Below are 25,510 nucleotides of genomic sequence, written 5' to 3'. Positions count from 1 at the left end.
ACACCACTGCTATATATGTGTATACAGATATATATTAATTTTAAACCAACATTTGAAACAATTTTTGAACACTGAAAAACATTTGAAATGCTTGAACACCACTGCTATATATGTGTATATATAAATTCTGTACCAACATTTGAAACAATATTAAATCTACTATGATCTTTTTTCAAACATAATGGAATCGATCAGAAGTTGCAGAATATGTCTAATAAAGAGAAGGTGAACACATAGTAATTACCTATGCATCCTGCAGCTTTATTATATGTATTCTCTCTACATCTTTCACATCTGCGACCTTCTACATTGGTTCGACATGGACACTGACCTGATGCATCACACTGAAGTGAAGAAGAGCCAATATAATCACACTCGCAATCTAGAAGAAAAATTATTCTTCACATTAAGTCATATCAAATAGAAAACATACTCTAAACAAAAATTAACACATTTAATATTAAATATAGTAGGTATTATTTAACTAATATTGAATCTGATTGAATATAATTAATAGCATTTGAAAGAGCAAGAAATCTTAATTTAGCAAGATACAAAAATACCTCACCTTTACAATTTACAATAAGCCCTCTTATTGCACCACCTTTACAGATAATCAAAATATCTAGAATTACTGGTGAGAGAGAGAGGTTCACCGTAATCTCATTTCAAGAGCAAGAATTCACAAAGCAAGATTTAATAATTAATTCAAATTCTGCATATAAAATGGCACTAGTGTAGTAATAGTGCGCTATGCAGGGTTGCTTCAATTTTTAAAAACCTGGTAACGCTGCAAATATAAGCTTTAAAAGCAGATACATTTTTAATTGAACTTTTTTTTCGGAAGGGGGGGGAACTATTGAAGAACAAGGAATAGAATATTAATATCAAAATATTATATTTTAGTTAATTAGGTAGTAGTAAACATGGATTTAAGTTGAAGGAATTCTTGACCCAAAATTAATATTATGATTTATGTCAAGGTTTGACACAACAGTAATGTATTGATTGTCAGTACAGTAATGTATTGCCAAATGAATTCATTTTTCAATGATGAAGCATCTTCCAGTGCAACAATTTTTACCTGGTTTAAAGAATTTCATCATGGATAAAGGAATCTAAGTGTTGAATTTCGTGAAGGTTGACTGAAAAGTGTTGTGATGCCAAACAACACTGATTTTGTAATAAATAACTTTAGATTATCATGTTACCGATGATCAAATTGAGGCATCTTTGATTATTTCAAATAACTTACAGCATTTATTTTTTCAAGAACAGTTAAAAAAGAAAAAAGACATCTGTGCATTATATTCCACATGTGAAACTCAAGCTAAAAGAATGCTTGTATGAAATCATAAAAGTAAAATCTCAAAAGAATCAACAATGGCAACACACATATTTACTCCTAAAAAACCCAAAACTACTCAAGAGTTTCAAAATGTATTAATATCCTATAAAAATTATCCATGTATAAATTGCTTTAAAGGAAAATAACTATTATATTTTTTGGGTAATAAATAATCCTCAAAAGCAATGGTTCTGGCTATAAACACTGACTAGTATGTGGTAATTTGTTTGCTAAAAATAGTTTCTGGCCTCGGAAGAAAAAGTAAGATCTCGCATTATTCTACTGCATGATACCATAAGCTCTCAGTATATTTCAATATCTGAAAATGTGTCTGAAAATTTGATTCAATGCATCATTAACCGTTTCCACTTTATTTAAATGCTAATTTTTTAGTCCCGAAGGGTGTTTCCCAGAAGGACTATTTGTCTCGAAATGGCATTTTGTGTTGAGCCACTAAAAGCACTGAATCACTTTTGAAATTGTTGCCACCAAATATTATCACCCTGTATTATAATTAAAGAAATTAAATAATGAAGAATCTACATGAATGTAAGCATGTTTTTCGCATTGTAAAAAAACAACGGTCCTAGAGCCTTCAAATTTTGAGTATCGCAATCCTCCACCTGAACTTAGACACCTGGAAGTCCAAATTTTGTATTTTGAATTTGTTTTATTATCTATTTGATAACTTGTAAAACTTTAATAATTTTTTTATTAACGAAACAATTTCAAAGCAAGCAGTAAGAAAACTGTACAGAATGAAACATTTTTATTTCTAGCATATGAGACTGTCGATCAGAAATTCTATAGTTATGCTGTTTTTAAATGTTTTTAGTCCAAAGGGGTATTAGCTCAAATGCTCTTGAAACTTGTATGCATGTGTAAATGAAAAAATATCCCTTTGGGCATAATATAAAATCTGAAAGCTTTCAGATTTTAATTTACTTATTTGGTAGCATTCACACATCAGCTGCACAGACACTGATTTGACAGCCCAGAAGGGAAAACATATAAATTGCACATTTCTTCTGAAAGTTGGTTTAATTGAATGAAAAATTACATTGACACTGTAGGTAAATATTTTAAAAGGCAAATGATATTTCTATATAAAACAATTTGCAAATAATTTTTTTTAAACACTTAAACTTAAACCTATCAGAAAATTGTTGTGTAAACTAGTCCCCCCCCCTTTTTTTTAATTTTCTGCTTTCAACTTTAAAATTTGATTTAAAAAAAAAATGAATCTATAATTCTGAAATTTCATAAAGAAGGAGTTTAACTGCAAAAGCAGAAAAAAGACTTATGAAGTTCACAAAAATATTTCCAGTTTTCTGCATTTCAGTATTTATAAAATGGTATAAATTATGAAACAAAGTACAATTTTAACAGAGGAATAAAATAATTCAATATTCAAATATACATAACTTTCGTTTCTCCTAAATTCTGATACATCTCTAAATGCACGTTTAGTTCGAGGATTTTCAATTGTCCTACTGTTAAGCATAATATTATAATGCAGCAATAGAAAAATTAAGCCTCCTCTTTTCTTTTTAAACATTGCTTTGCAGAAAGAAATAAAACATTAGAATCAAATGAGACAAGAAAAAGAATATGAAAATGATGCATAAAGAAAATTAATTAAGTTCCAATGCAATTATTGAACTTAATTTAATGATGATTAATTAATTTAATGATGATTAAATTAAGTTCTGATGCAAAATTAATTTTTATTGTTAAATTGTATCATTCTTTTTGCTTTAAATTTCTAGCTTTTCTGTTCATTCTAAATATCAGCTATAAAACTTCCCTGCATTTGTTACCCCGTAACAAACTTCATTGCCCTACAAGGAAGGAGGTAAAAGAGATAATTAAGCTTTTTTTCCTTTTATAATAAAATTTTACTATTTTGAACTTTTTGTGGAGTGTAATATTAGCACGAAAGGGCATAGATGGCATTTCTTGAATAAAGAGTTTACAATGGAATCTTCCACAATGAACATCTTGCCTAATGAATGTCCCACATAACAAGTGCAAGACTAAACCAAAAGATGTTGCACTTAACGAACTCAATCTGGATTAAAAACTGTTAACAAATTTCATCACAAATTAAATGCGGGTGGATGTGCATAAACAAAGGCAACAAAGAGTGAGCACATAAATACATATCTTAATATTGTGTCATCACTGAAAGACTGGAAGTCCTCTTTTAACCAGAAACATGAGGAAGCCTTTTTCTGGTGATGAGGAAAAGAATAGAAAAGCTTTTTTCCTATTATAATTAAGATGAGTTAAGTCGAATACAAATGTGCAAAAAGGTAAAGGACAGCTGAGCCATCTTTGAAAGATGATTTGGAAGACTCAGATCCAACTTAAAAAAATAGTAATGCTCTGTACATTCAGTGTATGAACATATTTTTAATAATTAATTATTAAAATAGTAAATTCCAGGCAATAGCAACAATGGTTGTATTTTTAATTCTCTCTCTACTTTTTTTTTAAAGGTTTTTTACGATTTTTGAAACAGAGCAGTATTATTCTCATATGGAAAACAATGCCTATGGAAACATAATTAACACTATTACAGAATGAATTACGTTCATTTAGCCAGAACCACTGTATTTAACAGTAACATATTTTTTACATTATTAATTTATAATGACACTGGATTTGTTTTTAATAACATCTGAACTGTAATTAATTGTAATTAAAATTGAATTGTAATTAAAATGAGAGATCCAACACATGAGTCCTCTAAATTCCATCCTCTTTTGCTTCACCCTCATATCACTTCTCCAATATTCCTGGAATGACTGGTTAGTTAAAGTTTAAACAGGATGCTGTGTACATGGTATTCTTTGAAATTTATTGTTGTTATGTTAATTTATTAAAGCGAGGTCTGCGTAGTTTGTAGATTCGTTCGTTGCCTACATTGTGCAATTCGTAGATGTTTTTTTACGTTAAAACATGTCGCTGTGTATATGGATTCTTGTCAAATATTTTTGGTTAGAAACTTTACGTTTTCGCTATCTAAATTTTTTGTTTTTGTTTCAGATTTTTAGCTAAATTGTGTGTTTTAAACGTAGTTTTTGCATGTGCGAAAACCGCCTTTTTGGAGCTATTTTAGGCTAAAAGTTCAAAATGTAGACAAAAAATTTAGATAGTAACATGGCAGCGTGAAGTTTCTCGCCAAAAATATTTGGCGAGAAATTTGGTGACTTGAGGGCGCATATCAGAGTAGTTCCATAAAATTGTCTAGTTTTTATTTTAAGAATCATAATTTATTGAAGGTACAAAGTGTGAGAACAATGCATTATGTACTTGAAGAAACTTATTACAGTCAAAAGTCGTTAATCCGGACTCGTCGGGACTTCGGCGATTCCGGATTATAGATCATCAGTTTAAATCTGGTAAGATGGCATGCAGAAATTATAAAATTAAAAATATGAAACCGTAATTTATGAAATAAAGAACAATTATGATCTAAAGGGTATCAAAATTTACAAAAAAAAAAAAAAAAAAAAAAGCTTAATATTTATTTGTTTACTTTATTAAACATTTCTTTCAATGTAAGTTGTTTCGTTTTTTATGTGATAATATGTTCTCTTTAATTCTATAAACAGACATAATTTCTTGTTCAGTTACAAAGTTCCGCTGTTCAAGTCCTATAATTGCTGTGTCGAGAATACCGACTAATTTGCCAATCGAAATTTTTCGTTTTCAATAACCTCTGTCACTTTCTTCGCTATCCGAAGCGAATTATAATGACCAGGAATTTGATTTAAATCATATCAAAGACGGAGTACATCGAGATGAAATAATACATTTAGTAAGGAATTATAAGCCAAATAAAATAAAAACATCTGCCCTGAGGATAAGGATAGTGCTGACAGATCAACTTCCAATTCATTGCGCACCGCGGCGTTAAAGATAAACAAAGTTTAGATAAACAAACGTTAAAGTTTAGATAAACAAAGGATATGCCTTTATTTATTCTTTGCAGCAATTCCACTTTTTGTTTGATGGACATCGGAACATGCTTTCGCTTTGTAGATCCTTTGACAGCTCTAGAATCAGAAATTCTTTTTGACATAATCAAAAGTTCAAGCCTACTTTTATAAAATTGCTCTTACAGTCTGCAAAAAATAATAAGCTGAATCTAATTAGAAGATTAAGGAACAGTGCAATCTGCAACATTAACTGAATTAGATAATTTAGCTTAGCTTATATCGTTCGTTATACATTAAACGCGCATTCGTAAACGTATTTTGTGCACGCGCACATGCCTATTCGCAGCCGTAAAGGTCTTACGCGATGCATGCGCAGGAAGTTTGTAGCTTTGAGGTCCGGATTATAGATCATTCCGGATTATGGGTGTCCGAATTAATGACTTTTGACTGTATAACATAAAATGTGAAATGGGGTAAGAAAAGTTTGTTATCATGATACATAGCTGAAAGTAAATTTAAAAGAATAAGAATTATTACTTACGGCTGCAGCCATCAATTGAAAATCCAAAGTGATGAGGTTGGCATTGATCACATTTTAATCCCATAACTCCAGGACGACACTTACATTGACCACTTACAATATCACATGTATGTTCCGAGGAACCCACTGGATCACAGTTACAAGGTTCACAACCAATGCCACTGGCAATATTCCAGTAACCTTCCACACAAATATCACAATGCTTCCCTTCTACATTTGGCATACATGGGCACAGCCCTGTCGCATAGTTGCAAACTAAAACATCCACGTGGGGATCCTTTTTCAGTGTTCCAATAGGATTACAGTTGCAAGCTGTGAAGAAAATTTATATACAGATGAGTTATCTCCATGAATATGATTTTAAAATATGAATTTTCTTAAAAATGAAAATGATTGATGATACACTCTACCAATTTAAATACCTCTTAAAAGATTTTAGTTATTCTTAATGTCATTTTGGAAGTTAAATTCAAAAACGGCATTTAAATTTCAACAGGGTCTTTATTCAAGAGACAAACTTTAACAGAAAATAAAAGCCCACTAAAACATTTCAAAATGAAACACATATCAAGCCGAATCAAAATCATAAACTAAATATGAGCATAGTACGCATTGAATGTCCCATGCCATCAAATATAGCTTCATTTGTGAAGAGTAAATATGCAAGAAATTTTTACTGCACTATGTTCAGATGCATAGAGTCAAACTTAGTAGAATGAGGATAATCTTCAGCTATTCGTGCATACATTCTTGACACAAATTTCCATGTAAAACTCTCCAATACATGATATGTTTCATCTGGAAAGGTTTGTAGAAAGAACTGCAAAATTGTCCAAGAAAGCCACAGTAATAGTTTGTGGAATTTTGAAAATCTTGTATTGTAGCATGTTCTTCTATTTCAGGATTCTCATACTTCTTGCATGAACCACATCATACCTACTGCCACTGAATGCTCCCATTTAACAAAGTTACAATGCCTGCAATCAATACCCACATAAATGGAATGTGTTCATAGTCAAACTATTGCATGACTCTTCAGTTTCAGATGAAAGTTTCACACATAACATGCATATCTACATTTTTAGCACTGTAAACCGATTTATCAGATAAAAAAAACCTACAATGCAACTGATAAAATTTCCCTAAACATTCATCCATAAGGAATATTAAAAATAACCCTCTAATACTTCAGTTTTAAGTGTATATTATGTTATGAAAACTCTGTTTTGTCTATTGTTCCTTAAAGTTTGTCTCATGAATTTAAAAACATATTTTATATCCCATACCATTTTTCTCTTGCATACTGCATATTTATTATCTGTATATAGTCAATAATAGTGCAATATTTAAACTAATTATTGACAAATGATCTTGATCATTATTTCAAGTACACGTTTAATTGAAATAATTTTACATTATTTAAAATTAAAGCCTAAAAATTCTGAAATACTCATTATTAGTAAAGTAAATTAGGTAGTTTCTTTTTTAAAAAACACAGACAGTCATTCAATGACTTAATCTTGCAAATTCAAAATCTTCATCTAAATCGCAAAGACTACAAATTTAGACATTTGATTAAAAAAAAAAAAACCTTTACAACTATGTGCATGTGTGTATCTATATATATAATGGCAATGAATGGGGGGAAAAAATATTTGCTTAAGTTAGACTAATGTTCAAAAATACTTTATTAGGAAAGCTTTCTAATAACAAACCTTTGCAATCTCCTTTCGGAAACGAAATTGCATTTCCATAATATCCTGGTAAGCAAGATTCACAGTGTCTTCCACCAGTGTTATAAACACATTTCAAACATTCTCCGGTAGTTCTAAACAAATTCAAAAATTAGTATATTAAAATAAAACTGAAGTTTGAAGAAATTCTATGTTCTACTAACAGAAAATTCAATAATGAAATAAATATTTCAAAAATATACACATTAAATACATTATACTGCCTTACACACTAAATGCATTATACTGCTATCCATGGAAATACATGGAAGTATACATGGAAATTGCTAGAATTCTATTTAAATATAAAAACTTATGATCTAGTTATCTAATTGTCAAGTAACATCCATACTCTTATAAAAATGTCTTTTAGGATTCTATAAAAAGAAATTCAACATTACACTTCTTTAGAATCATGGCTCAATTTTCTATAAACTAATTCAGAGATCTTCAATAGAATTAAATTTAATTTTAATAGGGATATAAACCTTTGCGATAAATGTGATTTTTTTCTTAATAAAAAATCTTAATATCATTTTGATTAAACAAAATATTTAAATGAAAATAAATAAATTTTAAATAACAATTAAGTTTAATAGAAATTAAGAAACTATTTCTTTTATTGGGGGTATACATACAATAACTAAAAGCTCTTTTATCAGGGAATTAAAATTTTATAATTAATAGCATAAATTTAACCTCTTAATTTATTTTTATAGTGTAAATCGATTTTAAACTTTTACAAGATTTAATTTCTGTATTTAAACAATACTGTACAAAGAAATTCACAAAATATTACATAAATTCAGAAGCTAATGAACATTAAGCTAAAAATTTCCTTTAAAAACTGATTCAACACTTATGAATATAAAAAGCATTTATTTTTGCTCCTTTATATTCCATATTATAGCACATTAAAAACTGAAAATTTTGTTTTGATTACAGTTTGAAAATTTTCTGATTTCTACAGAATTACAATTCTAGAGAGTCTTTGTAAAATTTCTTTTATGATTTTGTAAAGTAATATTCCTACAGAATCCTGCTCTGAAAAATTTATAAAATTTCTATAGAATTTTAGAAAGAAACATTTCTGTAAAGAATTACCTACAGACATTTCTGTAGAAGATTACCTACAAAGTTCGGCAAGAATTTCTATAAAATTGTATCCTCTATACGAAATTTTCATAAAGACATATATTATAATACATACCTACATTATATACACATATATTACAATTGCTCCAGTGCTTCTGAAAGTTCATTTAATTGAATTTTCAGAGAAATGTCTCATTTAGTTTCCATCAGGAAGTCAAGTTCCAAAGCATAAGTGAAATAGGCAACTGCCTCAATTGCAAACTTTCAGAAGGCACCATGCAAGTTCTTTAGAGTGGTAATATCTCAGTGAGTGATAAGTAAAATATTGAAATAAAATATTCATTGCTAGAAGCGAGAAAGACGATTTTTGAACATCCTCATGTAAATCTTCAGAGTTAATTAAACTTTCTAGAGCAGTGTTTTCCAACGTGGGCAATTTGATTGTTAAGGGAGGCAAATTGAAAATGGACTCATCCAGAGTTTAAGGGGACAAAATATTTTCAAAATTCCAAATTTTCTTCAAGAAGTCAAAATTTTTCAAAATTTTATTTTTTATTCCCCAAAATAAAGATTAACGTAAGTGATGTATACGTAAAAAGGTTTTTAAATAAAATATTTAAATTGCGGTGCATTTAAAATATTTTATAAAGAATTTTCGCTGTGCACACAGATATTTAAATGCTTAGAAATTTCTTCCTAAAACCTATCACTATATTCAAAACCATTAAAATATGAAGAACTAAATGAATATCTGGTTATGAATACTTTATCAAAGCTTCAGTAAATCTAGAAAGGCAGTTTAAAGAAAATTTCTTCAGAGTCAAATATTTTCTTTTCCAATGAAGCAAAAATTTAAACAACTCAGCATGTTGCCACTTTTTTGATTTTGAAAAATTACACAGAAATTGATTACCAGAAAATTGCAAAAACTTGCAATTTGCTAAACACAAAAGAAAATTGAAGTTGCAGAGTAAGCAACTATGATACTATAAATATGATATTAATAATGATGAGATGGCCATAATCTTTCAAGATCTTATTTCAAGAGCAGACAAAAGCACCAAATGAAGTTGGTTTCAAACTACTTATCCTAAAGCATGCACTCTCTACAAAATTTTGAGAATTCTGGTATCAGTAGTTGTAGTGGACAGGAGTTTATAACAGAAGGGAGTTGACAAATACTTATTTGTGGTAATTTTAAATTAATAAAGCGAATTCTCTTGCATTTCTGGTTACAGAAATTAATATGGCTCAAGAATTACAGCACAATGATATTATCAACATTTACATCTTATGAAAAGTATACAGATTTTCAACAGGTTTTATTTAAAAGAGACTACAAATGTTTAAAATGCTGTACTTTTACAGATTGCCTAGAGCATCAAAAATGCTAGATATGGCCTTACCCAGCTTGGGTGGCTTGAATTGCCAGAAAACATTGCCTACACAAGGATATTGTTAAGATTGAATAAAATAGTCAGAAGATGAGAAATTTGGTAAAGTAAATCTGGAATCATAATGATCACTTTTTGATGAAACACATCCAAGCATTTTTTTTTGCTGAAAATCTGACATCCTGCAACATGATCAACAGATCCTTAAATTCTATGAAATACACTGTCCTGGGTGATGTTACTCCATATACTTCTTCCACACAGACTAAACTAACACTCTCTATCAGTCAAATTCAAGTTTCACAACTTAAATACCTGTTAGAATTTTCTGTTAAATTTTCAAATAGACGGGTATTAATACAATTCTTTATATCATCACTTTAAAGCAATTGCAATTTTGCCATGTTGAATATCTATCTATATAAGTTTCTTCCATGTCTTCACTGAAAAAAAGAACAATTTCCACTTTGCATACTTTTTTAACACAGTAAAAGGTAACTGAAGAATCCAAATATTTCTTTTTCTATTATATATTCAATAAAGATAAATTTAAATGGTTATTTCAGATTTAATAAGCAAAACTGAATTGTGCAGATTACTGACAGAAATATAACTACACTATGAAATATTCAAACTTTCGTCCTAATGAAATAGTTATTTTACATAAATATATACTTTTTCAGAGAAATAAAGATTAAGAAAACTACCTGTCACAGTTTCCAATAGCATTCGGATCTACATTTTCATTACACTCACATTTACGACATTCTCTGTGACCATATGGTTCAGTAGGTTCTCCAAAATAACCATCAATACATAAGTCACATCGATGACCTAATTATTAGAAAACATGCATAACTTTTACAATTTAAAAACAAACATTGTGAAAAAGTTTTAAGTATTTTTGGCTTTTACACTAGACAAAATTTCATGTATTGTATTATGAAAATGGTTTACATAAACATAGTTAAGCCAGTATTCTTTTTTTAATTCCTAAACCTGAGACATTAAGCTTTATAATTATTTACCCCATTAATATAGTCTACAGTATACATTTTCCAGACATATTTACTGCACAGTAAATACAAATTAAAACTTTTTAATTTTTCTTTATGAATAAAATCACTGTAAAATTAACTTGAAAATTATCAAATTATTATGATCATATTGTATATAATGCAGCACCTCAGCTTCCAAAGTTAAATGCAAAAAACTGAAAGATACTCATACAAAAACTGGGAGTTTCCAGAAAGTTTTCACACTGAGCAATGATGTAATTTCAAAATAGCTCAGATTGATTTAAATTCATTTTTAATGTATGTTTCAGATTGCTGAACAATTTTTAATATGATCCTGATGTAAAATAAATTAATATCTAATTAGTTATTCTGAATTTTTTTGTTCTTTGGCTAATTTTGTTTTCTAATTTTCTTACACTTTTGTACTGAAAAATTTCTGATTAGGCAAATATTTTTATTTATGATGAATATATTTTTAAATATGATGAAAATAAAACTAATAATTAATCTTAAAACTACTGCATGGCTAAATTTAAATATAAACAGTAATTGATTAAACATTTGTTGAATCTTTATAATAAGTTCCGCAGATGTCTACAAATTTAGATCAAATAAAATTTAATAATGTGGAAAACATTTTTCCTAGTAAAGGCTAAAAATTGGAAGCTGAAAGTTTCACTGATCTACGTGAAGGTAGGTGAATATGATGAAAAACCAGAAACCTTCGATAAAATCACAGAGTTGGCAGCTATGAAACACTTAAATATCTAAAATTTTGATGTAAAAAATTAATATATGATTACAGTACTATTAAAAATTGAATTATTTAAATAAACTGTGATTTTATTTTATAATACGAATTAACAGCAATATTAAAGTATGATTAAAAAATGTAATTGCATTTTTAATATATTCCATTAATCAGTAGCTTTAATTAACTAATTAAATTACACCTTCTGAAAAGGAGAGAAGCATGAAGAACATTTATTGTACTAAAACAAACTTTCAGCAACCTTCTTCTAGTACATCCCCTTAATTAAATAACAATATAAAATATAAAAATATAACGTCTCTATAAAGACTACTCTGCTTTTACTTTTTAAATTAGCAAACCTAGGAAAGTACTGAATAAATGATAAGATAAATAAATAAATGCTACTTTCCAACTGTTGGATCTTTAGAATTATTGATTAACTGCTTGCAATAGTCTGTCACAAAAATCTCTTTCTAAATATTCTACAGATATCTCAAAAATGTTTAAAAACTGCTTTACTCTGAACATATTAGTCATTGTTCTTTGCAAAATAAAATCAAAAGACTTTAAACCCTTATTTAAAGATCTTATTCTTAAATTTCTGATTCTCAAATTTATACAGAGTTTTTAAATTAAAAAAAGGCTTCAAAGAAAATTCTACTACTTATCAATAATCTAAAGTCATCAAACTACATCAAATTACATATTTAATAACTGAATTAATAATTTAATAGTATATATGCAAAAAAATATGCGAAGAGTTTATCAACTTAAATAATTTTAGCAATAAATAATGCATGTACAAATATATATCGCAAACAATTTCATTTAATCCATACTTACCAGCATATCCTTCAGGGCATTCCAGACATGCCACTTCTTCATCTGGTAGAATTACACATGCACCACCACCTGGGCAAGGGCAGGGTTTGCAGTCTTCAGCTGTTCCTAAAACAGCATTTCCATAGAAACCAGAAGCACAATATTCACAATTGTCACCTCCAGTATTATGCTGGCATATGCAACGACCTATTGTGGGAGAAGAGGATAAAATTACAGTAATAGTATTAGTATATGATAGTTACATAACATAATCATTTTACAAAGCAATTATTTATAGTAGGTTTGCTTAATATGATCATGGCTGTCCATGGTTATTTTGATAACATTAAATAATGAGAAAAATATCCTTCAAAATAACATTGGAATTCAACTAATTTAATATAACTAGAAACATACGAACAGGTATAGTCACAGCATTTTAATTAGGAAAATGCAAAAGCTTAATTATGACCTGTTCATGTTTCTGGAAATTTTTTAATGATGCTTTTCCCAGCAGGTATCCTTCATTGGAAGACAGGTCCACCAGCGACAGGTAAAAGTCACTGAACACTGGCAGTTCGGTCTGAGGTTCAAATCCCAGGAATGGGCTGGCTGCATGGGCACTTTTGTGTACCCATATGTAACATGTATACAGGCCAGTTTCCCTTAGAAAGCCCTCTATGAAGGCATTCCTTCCCTTAAGCAGATAGCTCTCAAGGCTTTACCATAATTACACAAACCAAACCATTGGGAAAGAACTTGTCAATGTAAAATTTAAAATTAGGCAAAAAAGCAACTTTAGATCAACAAACATGTTTTCAGGAAATGTTTATTTCAGGGGGAGAATTTTTATTTCATTAGTTCTGCATAAATATTTTTTACTCCTGAAAAAGGGAATTCTGTGTCTGATTGCTCTCGAAATCAGTAGATTTATTGAAACTCTACTTCAAACTAAAATTCTTTTTTTCCTAATTTGCAATAATTTACTAAAAAATTGAAATTAAGCTATTTGGCAACTTAATCCTTCACTTGGCAACATTTCTATCACCTGGCAATTTTTTTACCAATTTTGAACTTATTTGATGACTTTACTTCAGTTTAAAAACTTAATTGTATAATATTTTGATCATATTAACTAAATTTTTTTATCACAATAAGCGATGTATTTTCCCATTTTAAAATACAAATTAGTGGGACTTTGGCAATTTGATGATAACATCCAAATGAGAACATTAACCCTGAACACATTATATGGCATCTACTGTAGCATGTCTAGAAAGTAAGACTATATTGCCTGCTGACTTCTAGTCAGCATTGTTTCTGAAAGATAAAAAAACACTAAGAAAGATCATAAACTTCTTACTTTGGTCTCACATTCAATTAGCATTGCTGCACCAACACACATTCAACTAAAATACATTTTAACCGGACACAGTGATCCATAATCCCAACATATCATTAATAACAAAAATATAAGGCACAGGCCTTAATATGATTTATCTCTGCAAGAGGGTAACATCCATCAAAAATTAACAGATGCTTTAGTGCTGTTAATTATGACATTATAAATTGACAGACTGTAATAAAGCACTGCTGTTAGTTCTTGAGAAATAGACAAAGGGATAGCAAGCTGTTTTTAATCTGAAAATTCTGCTCAAAAAATCATAAAAATTTTCTTACTGATCTTCCTGAAGTGATAAAAGAATCTTGAATGATAAATGACTTTCATAAAATCTTTCCTCTAATTTCAAAATTCATGATTCATGAAACAATTATTAAAGAATTAAAATTAATATGCATGAGCTACATACCTAAAGTTTTAATAGCAGATTACAAAATACTATGGATTATGGGTTCAACTTATATGCTCTGCAATTAAAAAAAGGAATGAATTAATATACTCCATTATGGCTGAGGATGGAATTTGGGTTTTTCATCACACATCTGGATCTAAGCAACAATTACTTCAATAGCACAATTCTCCAAATAAAAATTCTAACCTGACAAAAGTACACAAATTCATAACTGAATTTGGCTTGTTATTGCTGCTTATGTTTGGCAATTTGGCTCTAAAATGAAATTCTATTTTTAAGGTCACTGCTTTGGTTACAAATAGAATATAAATTTCTCACATTTCAATTAGTAAATTACTTAATTTATCATAACTTATTTTTCATCAGCATTACAAATACACATCTAAAAATTTTCTCATAAATCTGTACCATATCAATTATTATAAGCTCTTATGGCTACCTACAAATCATTCATATGAGAAAGCCCATATGAAAGTTAAATTTGTTTTTATATTTATATTTTTTTAGTGTTCTTGAAATAGTTCTGAAACATAAGAATTCTTTATTTTTATCCTTGTGATGTTGTTTTTGTAAACATCACAAGGATAAAAATAAAGAATTCTTATGTTTCAGAACTATTTCAAGAACACTAAAAAAATACAGAATATTTAAATTAGAGAGAAAATTAGATAAAAGTTGATTTAAAAAAATATCAAAACTTAAATTTTAAATGTAAAAATAAATAAATAAATAAAATAAATAATTAAATAATAAATAAATAAAATAATCGGAAAATTTTAAAACTGACAATATAGATTTTCTTACCTGTTTCAGGATCACAATATTCTGCATGCCCGTGACAATTACATGGCACACAACGAGCAAATCTTCCACCATGTGGTGGATCATGTCTATATCCTGGTTCACATGATTCACAAAACTGTCCAACATAACCTTCCGGACATGTACACATCTCAACCCAAGTTGCTTCAATTCCAATAGGTGATCGCTGAGCACCCCTTAACTGGACATTGTTTAAATAGCCAGTGCCTAAATTAGAAATAAATATGAGCATCAGGATAATGTATAAATTACAATTACTCATTTAATAATTTGCATTAGAACTGTTTATGCATAAAATACTTGTATTCTAAAAAAGTGGCCAACTTGAATTTTAAGAAACCAACTCACAAATGAAAGTGTTCAGCTTTTCTCTGGAACTGATTCCAGTGAAGAAGTTCAGTGCATTCAGAAAGGATCATTTACAGTGTGGAATACAATTAGATTTTTCTTTTAAAACATAATTTCACTAACTGCCATATTTAACCCCTTTTCTACTAATTTTTCAGCTTGAAAATCGGGAGGAAGAAAATACATAGACTACACTATTTTTAAAGAAACTGCGTATACTGCACAATGGAATACAACTGTTATATCACCTTCATTTATTACTATTTCTCCCCATTTCTTCACAAATTCTATTAATTGGAAAATTTTACTTCATTTTAATTTTTACCAATTTATTTATTTATTGCAACACCTAAAAACATTTAAATTTACAGTTATCATCATAAAGCTCACCTATCATCTGCTATATACTGTTAGTGATGCATCATGAGATTAGCAACTAAAGATGTGTTTGGCTATACTCTGTCTTGCTTTTGTCTCATGCTGAAGAAGTTGACCTTGAATTGCATCAGTTTAATAATTTATTATATCTACATCTATTTTCTGCATATGCTTAAGGTTTATCTGAGTTCTGAATAAATAAATTTCCAGAAATACTTAAGGCTTAACAACAAATATAAGTTATTCTTAATTCAAACAGCACTAAATGTAAATTTTTCCCTTGTGAACATCATTTATAAAATATCCTTCTTGGATACAGAAAGAAATTTATGTTAAATTTCTCCTCATCAATACATTGAGCAAAGCAGTTGGCTGAAGCCAGTTGTCATCCCTAAGTGTAATGCCAACATAAAGAGTAACCATGCTGTTTGGTATTAAATTACTAACATTAAAAAAAATGTTTTAGGCATCATTTCATGAATCATTTTTCAAGCTGCCATAAGTTAACAGCAAAAAATAATAAAAAAATGATTTGCCAGGTTCACATCAGGGTTCTAAGCTATTTATTCAGTAGGTGCAAATTCAATGATGAATGGTACAATGTTTCAGCTTGAGATGGATGCTGAGCAAAATGTCAGCAGCTATAGAGTTAAATTTAGAACATACAAACTTATGCTAAAAATTATTGTGTTTATTTAGTGTCAAATTGAAATTAGGAGTGATGACACTAAGACCCTCCAAACTCTTTTTCAACCTATGAAAAAATGTCTACTGCACATGGGTGAAGCATTAAGCATATGCTAAAGTGAGATGATACTCTTGAAGTCTTTTGCTATTTTCTCAAAACATTTCTTAAAAAATGCTGCTGGTCCGGAAGCATAATTCTGCACATTAAATCATTCTGGATATTAGACATCCAAATTGCAGACTTTGAACTGTATATAATAATTTTACTTTAGATTTCTTTTTACAGCAGCCTTGGCACAAAAGGAGAATTCGTATGTTTCCACTTTAGTAGCATGTATTATTTAATACATAGATATACATACAGAAATAATTTAATAAAATGTCTATTTATTATTTTATTTAACACAATTTTGTAAGTAATTTATTTAAAATACACACTGCACACAAACATACCCATAAATTCATTTTTCACAGACACGTCAAATGGTCACATTTCAGCAAATGCTACGAATCATGTGTCCAACATATTATCATAGCTGACTATGATCCCATAATATAAACTGCTAGTAGAACTCCACATGATGGTGAGTCAAACCTCTATGCTTTCATGTTGCCACTTCCCAAATCCCCATATACATTCTACTTTCTGGATATGGGTACCATATAAGTCATAGGATTCACAATATTGTACCCTTGGCTCACCATAAAGTGACAGAAACCAGCTTCATTTAATTCTTCAGTTTTATCCCCATTCTAACAGTTTATGTGAATTATTAATCTTTCATTCATATGCACCTGGATGTTCTCCATGACAGTTCTTGCATTTCTGTTTGGTACTTGAACTAAGAAGCATTTACAGACACTGCAGCAAATGTTGGCTAAAATCATCTGTTAGAGCAGCACTCTCACAGCACTCATTGACTGGTCTAAATCTTCTTTTTTAAAAAGAAATTTATCAATCTGTAAGATTTTAACAGGGCCTCCTATTTTACTGGCATACTGTCTTGTAAAAAAAAAAAAAAATTAATCAGACCTTCCTTATGTAATTTAATCAATAATTATTGTTTCTCCCATTCAATTTGTCTGTTGCACCAAAGAACTAAGCTCTTACAATAAATGAATTGCAAGGCCATAAGTAAGGATATTTTGACCCATTAAACCAATTTCCCACATAAAGACATTTTTCTTTTTTGCAAATGATGACATTGCATCTCTAAATAGTTTCTTTTCCAATATAAAATTTTACATTATGACTATTTTCACAAATTTGTTTGGAAGAAAATAAAAAAAAAATTCCTTTTGAAAATAGACAAAAGCATTTTTTTGCCGTTAATAGAAGATGGAAAATAATTAGCAAATTAAACATTTGACGATGTTAATGTTACTTTAAAATAGAATATCTTCATCAATCAAAAAAAGTGTAAATTGCATGCATATGTGCAGATTGATAACTGTTTATTTTTTGACAGAACAAAAAAGCATGAATTTTTTTTGGGGGGCGGACTAAAATCACCATAAAATGTAAGTACTATAATTTTTTTAACCTACCAAAAAAAAAAAAAAAAAAAAACTTCATTTGTATTTAGTTATTTTTTAATTAATACAAAATAAAATACTTTGTTTTATTCTGCATTAACTGCTAATCATTTTTGAAAAATTATTAACACTTACCTCCATAAGTATATGTTCCTTTAATTTTTATTGCAGTTAAATCTGATAAAATTGTCAAGAAATCATGAGCAGTAAGTCTAGGATTCCATCCATAAACAGAATGCTCATGAATTCGAAATTTGTACTCTTGATTAAAAGTTGTTGGAAGAGGATTCCCTTGCCCAAAGATTGGAAGTGAAATTGATAACCCTGATCCTTCCAACACAATATCTTCAAGTGTAGCTTGGGGTCCATCTTCACTAATTTTTAAAGTAAAGCTAAGGAACTGGTTGTATGCTGTACGCTGATCTCCAAGGTATCTGACTATGAAAATATACAAAGTAAATATGCAAGAAGCACAGAAATATGAATTTTACTGGCTTTAAATATAAATCACAGCTTTTACAAATTACTCATATATATTATATGCTCAAGTACTTATACATTTTATTTGACTTTAATACATGGAAATTTGATGCATATATTGCAAACTAAATAAAGCAAATAATTTACTATTGTGAATATAAAACTAGATTATTATTCAACAACTATACCTGGTGCAATAAAATAAACAGGTTCTCTTGATACTGCTGTAACCTCTATATTTTGATTAGAAGGATTAAAAATAATTGAGATGTCAGTTCCCTTAGAATCGGCAGCTCGCCACCTTTCCTTATCTAAAAATAAGTTTTATATTAATGCATGCCATTACATATAAATAGTTAAATTTGAAACAGCTAGGAATTTCTGGAAAAAAAAAAAAAAGAGTTTCCATTGGGAAAAAAAAAGTTTTTCTACAATACTAAATACTAAAGCATCCAAATAAACAAACTAATTCATTTGACACTAATATATCTAATATAAAAATAATAGTAACTATTGTTTCAAGGAACATTAACTTACTCATATACACTTAAAGCTATTTTAAAGTGAATTTCATAGTTTCAATACCCTAATTAATTCCTTGTACGAAGTAAAGGAAGTATTGTAATCATGAAAAATTCCGGGTATCATATTTCAACGCAATTATCCATTTTGACTGCTATCGAATGCAATTTAATGATGTTTTTACATGACATCTTTACGTAAGGATAGAATAAAGGACTCCTTTTTCCCCAAACAGATTACAAAATTGATTTAAAATACATTTAGAAGATATTTTGTTCATCTCTCAGCTCAGTAACAGTTTGTTTAATTATTATATGTTAGTAAATTGTGCATTTTTTGCTTTAAAAATTAATTGAATTAATGTTTTTATCTTCTGATTAAGAATTTTATGCCTTTAGTTAATCTGCATGCAATAGTTGTAGAATTATCAACAATTTAAAAGAGTTGCTAAGTGTAGCTAAGCCTAACTTTTTTAAACCATAGCAGCCACATTTCTTTAAATTTGAAACCTAGTGGAATAGTGAATTAAGTCAGTTTCTGCACCTTCAGTGTCTTTTTGTTCAGTAGGACCAAAAGTAAACTTTCAGTTTTGTGCACTGAAAAGTCTGCTTTTTTGCCTGCTGGCTGAATTGCTTGTTTTTGAATGCAAACTCTAATTTTAATTGTAAAAATTGCCTTTTAACTGTTTTAACTGTATTTGGTGTTTTATGTTTTTTTTATATTTTTCAATTTTTAATTAAGATATTTTGAGGTTTTATGTATTTTTGCTTTGCCGCAAAGTGAGAACTGAATTAATTGAATGAGAAATCTATCTGTAATGAAATTCAAGGAAATATGTTTATATGAAATGCAGCAAAAAATGTGTGTAATTTAATAGGCCATACAAGGAAGTTGTGTGGTATCCTGAGATTTTTTTAATTAAATAAACAAGTTACAAGTAATTTATGTTTTTATCGCAATGAAGTAAATTATTAACTGCATTGCTTCAATGAAATGACACAACAAAACTATTATCTTTTATCCACTATGATTTATATCTTTATTCAATAGCAAATTATCGTAATGTTATTAACAAGAATTAAAAATAGTCAAAGAGAAAAAAAAAAAGAAAAAAAAAGCTATTTTAAGCAAATAAAAACATTTTATACAGTTGTATCATTTTTACATTTATTGAGACTTGAAATTAAAAGACTTAAAGTTATTAAGGCTTTAAAATTACTGAGTCATGCATTAGATGAAGATAATTAATAAAAAATTATGAAGCTACAGGAGTTTGAGTTTTATCATAACAATCTCCTTCCATCCCAATGACAAAATCCAAAATAAAATTTTTCTGTTAAAAACAAGAGTTGATATATAAATGGATAAAGAAAAGAATGCCTCAAAACTTAGCTGTATACTAATTCAATATCAAAAATGTATTTTTTAGAAACTACACTAGCAAACTTTTCAGTATTATTAAAAGTGTGTTTCCTTGATAGTTATTTTAACGATATCAGATCTCATTTACATGAGTTTAATTTCAGCAAATATCAAAATACTTTTTGAACTATTACATTAATCATATGATTACTAATTCTTTTCATTCATCCCTTTGCTCTGCCTAGCATTTACTTCAAACATCAGTTTGAGAAAAGTAGCTAGTAAATTAACATGTATTTTATTTAGATCAATTATTCAGAATTAATTCCTTAATTAGAAACAACAAAGAATTCAAAATCATATAAGAGATACCTTTACATTTACCAATTTAATTTTAATGTATACTATTTACCTCTAACAAATACACTGTCAATAGATGTAACAGAATATCCAGGTGCACTTCTACATATAGATGAATGGCCAAAACAGAAACAAGGTAGGCATCCAAATTCATTTACTGCTTGAAGATCAAAATATCCAGGTTTGCATCTGAAATATATAAAAGTAACACATTAAAACTAAAATTCCATACAACATATTAAAACTGAACGAAAAAGTAAAGTGTTTTTAATATTCAAGTTTCACAAGTAAGCAGAATTTTTGGTGTAATTTTATTTTCTAAAATATGAAAACAAATCTCTGAACTTGAAAATAAAGATTTGAAAGGGAAATAATATCTGCAAATTAAAAGTAGTAAAAAGAATTTCATGCTTCATATTTATATTGACATATTTGCACATAGTCTCCCTCATTTAAGTATTATTAGATGCCCCTCTTTTTTAGAAATGCAAAGACACAGATAAATGTTTATTTGATATATAACGATAGTTTCTGAAAACCAGGAAATAGGCTGACTAAAAAACAGTGAAACTAAAAGAATGCCTCAAATGATTAAAAAAATGTCGAATTGAAAATTTGGTAGTTACAGTAACAGCTTGATTACATAGCTTCGAAAATACTGAATGTCAGATAAATGAAAATTTTAGACAGCTAGCTGAATGTGTAAAAAGTGCAATTCACAGAGCTGTTGGAAGAACTTTAAAGGAACAGATCATTCTTTATTTATTAGATAATCAACAAATACAATTAATGGTATGCAAATGTATTGCATACTGAAGTACATATTAAATAGTAAGCATGGCTTACAAATAAAAGTAGATGTAGGTTGAGTTTGATATGTTCTGACTGCAAAGGAAGTTTTTGCAAAAAATCAAAGTACACTTTAAATAAATTTTTTTAAAAATCATTTTTTGTTCTTAATAACATTTTATGACCATTTAGTTCTCTCAATAATAACTTTCTAGGTAATGTCTTAAGGAAGAGGCATGACCAATTAAAAAAAAAATCACAGAAGAAAAGCAAGTCCGATTTCAGAACTTCAATGATATGAGGAAGAGTCGCTTAAAACAGATAGGATTACCTTTTATAGAAGCCCTAGTACACCGTGCAAAAAATCTTACGGTTGTGTTGTGAAGTCATACTTATCTCTCGACATGTAAAAATACTGTTTTGTGACAAGGTAAAATATGTGTTTTAGAATGGCTTTGCAAGTCTCTCCTTTTGCTTATTATGGAGAGGGGAGAAAGGATTTCTAAAATTCTAAAAATTCTGGTTACTATTAACCATTTTCATTAGTTTAATGCTGGCTAGTTGGACTTTTGCTATAATAGAAACAACAAACTTAATTAATTGGAAGTAACACTTATTTGAAAAGGTAATACTAGTTTCGAATGGCAATGTCTGGAGACATGGCTTGGATTTGGGTGCCTGGTCCCAACCTAAGTCCAAGAGTCTCCATTTTGCTAAAAGAGAATACTTCTACAAATCAGAAATCTATTCATTTCACAAAGATGAAAGCACAGCCTTAGTGGTATACTGGTGCTGTCTTATACTGGTATACTGGTGCTGCAGCTCAAATGTATACCACAGAAATCTCATCAAACTGATAGCAGGATCTCACATGGAAATAAGCCTCGTTTAAAGGATGGAATGAGCTTCTTCCCTCTAATACACTATTGCCAATGCTGTAAAGGGTGTAATTTTCATCAGATATCAGGATGTGATCCAAGAATGTTCAGCTTTCAGAATGAAAACAAGAAAATACATGCAATCACGAGATTTTCTTTTTGTTTAACTGTAAACTTCATAACAAACCAAAACCTGTTTTTTATTAACCTTAACCAAACTGATGGAAATATATCACATTATTTTGTGTGGATAGTTTCCATCACTTTTGCTAATTCTTGCATGGTTTAACACAATTCAGTTCAACTTTCATCTTCAGCATGGTCATATACAACCAACAACAGCTCTGAAAATGTCCCATGGCATTACAGTATGCAATGATCATGTTTTTTTAGAACTCTTGTGTGAGTTTCATCCTAATGAAAGCAATTAAACAAATACAGGTAGGTATGTTCTTTGTTCACTTTGTTTTTTAGTTTTTTTTAGTCACACTCCAGTTCTTCACATTTTCATGGCTCAAGGGCATCATAATTGCTAATCTACACTGTGGATGGGTTTTGAATCCAGATGTTTGTACTATCAGATATCTTTTCTGATCTACTGCTGACCATCTTAAGCAATTAGCTACTGTGGGCTTTAACCTAGTTAGCAAGTTCTCTAAGGCAACTGGTGGTAAATTTGTAATAAGCACAATCAGCGCCGCTATGGGGCGAAAAACTAATGCATGATCGAGCTGGTGAGAAATGATGCAGGAACAGGGTAGAATCACAAAAGCTGTTGCTCTGTGTTGCCATCTAGTGATGAATGAAGACTTGAAAGAGTAAAGAGAAATGAAAGGAAAACTTACAACACAGCATATTATCTTGCAATATAGGAACAGTGAGAAATAAATATAAAACAGAAAAAAACATAATATAATGAATACCTGTGAAGTGTAGAAAAAATATGTGAATAATAAGATGAAAATAATAAAGCAAAGTTCACATCCTGCTTTTCCAGGAAATACAACATCTCAAACTGTTTTTCAGTTAAACAGAGGTAATTTTAGAATATATACATCTACATATATTATGCACATGAGGTAGTACTGTGAAAAATCGTCCTCAGCACTTGTAGGGCTGCAAAATTATCACATCATAATTTATTAAATTAATATGTGGATAGTCGAAACTTGCAACAGATTTGCAGAAATTATCTACATTCAAACAAAGAAATTTTGGCCATGTGGGATGTTTTGATTTAAACGGATGTTTTGCACAAACCGAAAGGTACTGGTTAATGTTTCTGATAATTTTATTTTAAAAATCCAGACTTTCTTAAGCTAGTTTTTTGCAGCAGTTGCCCAAACTGAAGTTCCATAGGGAGTTCTTTTCACATAAGTGTAATTTGGTTTATGACCAATTAAACTGTAGATGCATATAGGCAGGCAGCATTTTCTTTAAGTGCATAATTAGCATGATCTTTAAAATTTAACTGCTCATCCAACATGACTCAAAGATATTTAACAGAGTTCATAACTGGGAGTGGGTAGTTTTTTATGTAATTATTCAGACTGACGTTATGGTTTTTACTGCATCTTCTGAATAGAATGAAACTGCATTTATTTAAAACAGAATACTTCTACAATTATTTCACCAAAATGAAAGCACAGCTTCAGTGGTATACTGGTGCTGTCTGAGAGCAGCTCAAAATAAGTACATTAGGAGTCCAGAAATCCTCATAACTTGGGACCAGAGGTTGTGCGAATTTCAGGACAGAAAAGATAAATCATAATATTCAGACTAAAAATGCAAAATAAATAACGTGTATTAAATGCATTTAATTCATTTATTACATACATTATTACAATAATTTATTATATGCATTAAATTATTATTACATATATAAATTGATTATATTATATTATTCATTTACATTAGGCTCCTCTATTTTTAAATCAGCATGGCTCCTCTTTTTTAAATCAGCATGAATCTGCTTCCCCTTTTCTCTCAGGAGCGATCCTGAAATTGGTACCCCATCACTCTGCCACTGCCGGAATCACTCGTACAAGACAGCAATCAAGGTTTGCCGATTTCGCCTCATGCAAAGATTTCTGGTTTTGGATTTCGGTGTAAGAACCACTGTTGCTGTAAAATTTCAACAGTTTTTCTTTATTTTTCCGTATATCATACACTGTCTGTATCGCAATTCCATACGATTCTGCTATAAACTGAGGAGTAGCACCTGCCTCCATCTTTTGCAGAATTTCCACTTTTTGCATTAATGTTAATACAACATGTTTACGTTTTTCAATGTTGCAAGCAGTAAAAGCCCAAGTGCATTTCTTATCTGTCAATGCATTAAAAAGCGCTGAAATTTAAAATATTCATAATTTATTCACAAAATATCCAGATTAAAAAAAACGACAACACTAAGCAATCTCATGAAACAACAAAGCTCAGAAAATAAAAGAACATGAATCATGAACTTGAAAGAAGAGTTGAGTGAATCGTCTGCTTTTTTACCTTGATGCAGATTGGAGAGGAAAAAAAAATTTTATCATGATGTCAATAATTTGATATTTTCATTATGACTCATTATTATTTGGTAATTATGACGTCATTATTCAGTAAGTATTTTTTCTTCGATATTTCGTACTCCATGTTGCGGTTTCCAGAACCTATAATGTTTATATTTTGAGAGGCAACCCGGATTTCAGGTCGGCAGATTTTCGATATTTGACTGTACCACCACAGAAATCTCTTTACACTGACAGCAGGATCTCACATGGATATAAGCCTAGTTTAACCACTTGCGCTAAAAAGATGTGCCACGCATGTCGAGATGCTTTTACCTCAAACCAAAAATGAAAATAATGTGGTACACACGTCACCTAACAATGAG

General features: G+C 29.4%; 1 protein-coding gene across 1 annotated transcript in view; it reads right to left on the bottom strand.

The window, feature by feature from the left end:
* The window catches only part of LanB2 (laminin subunit gamma-1), a 177,533-nt gene that overhangs the window by 29,716 nt on the left and 122,307 nt on the right, over positions 1–25,510 (bottom strand). Inside the window, exons 8-16 of the mRNA XM_085827199.1 lie at positions 21,015–21,151; positions 18,907–19,029; positions 18,374–18,676; positions 15,272–15,496; positions 12,675–12,860; positions 10,766–10,892; positions 7,552–7,664; positions 5,837–6,148; positions 245–382 (exon numbers count right to left, since the gene is read on the bottom strand). Coding sequence (XP_085683325.1) covers positions 245–382; positions 5,837–6,148; positions 7,552–7,664; positions 10,766–10,892; positions 12,675–12,860; positions 15,272–15,496; positions 18,374–18,676; positions 18,907–19,029; positions 21,015–21,151 — 1,664 coding nt within the window. The remainder of the gene's footprint in view (positions 1–244; positions 383–5,836; positions 6,149–7,551; positions 7,665–10,765; positions 10,893–12,674; positions 12,861–15,271; positions 15,497–18,373; positions 18,677–18,906; positions 19,030–21,014; positions 21,152–25,510) is intronic.

Source organism: Stegodyphus dumicola, chromosome 11, assembly GCF_044657685.1.
Source record: "Stegodyphus dumicola isolate Sdum_Otavi_A_Nest chromosome 11, ASM4465768v1".
Taxonomy (NCBI): Eukaryota; Metazoa; Arthropoda; class Arachnida; order Araneae; family Eresidae; genus Stegodyphus; species Stegodyphus dumicola.
This window is presented reverse-complemented; position numbering and strand designations above follow the sequence as displayed.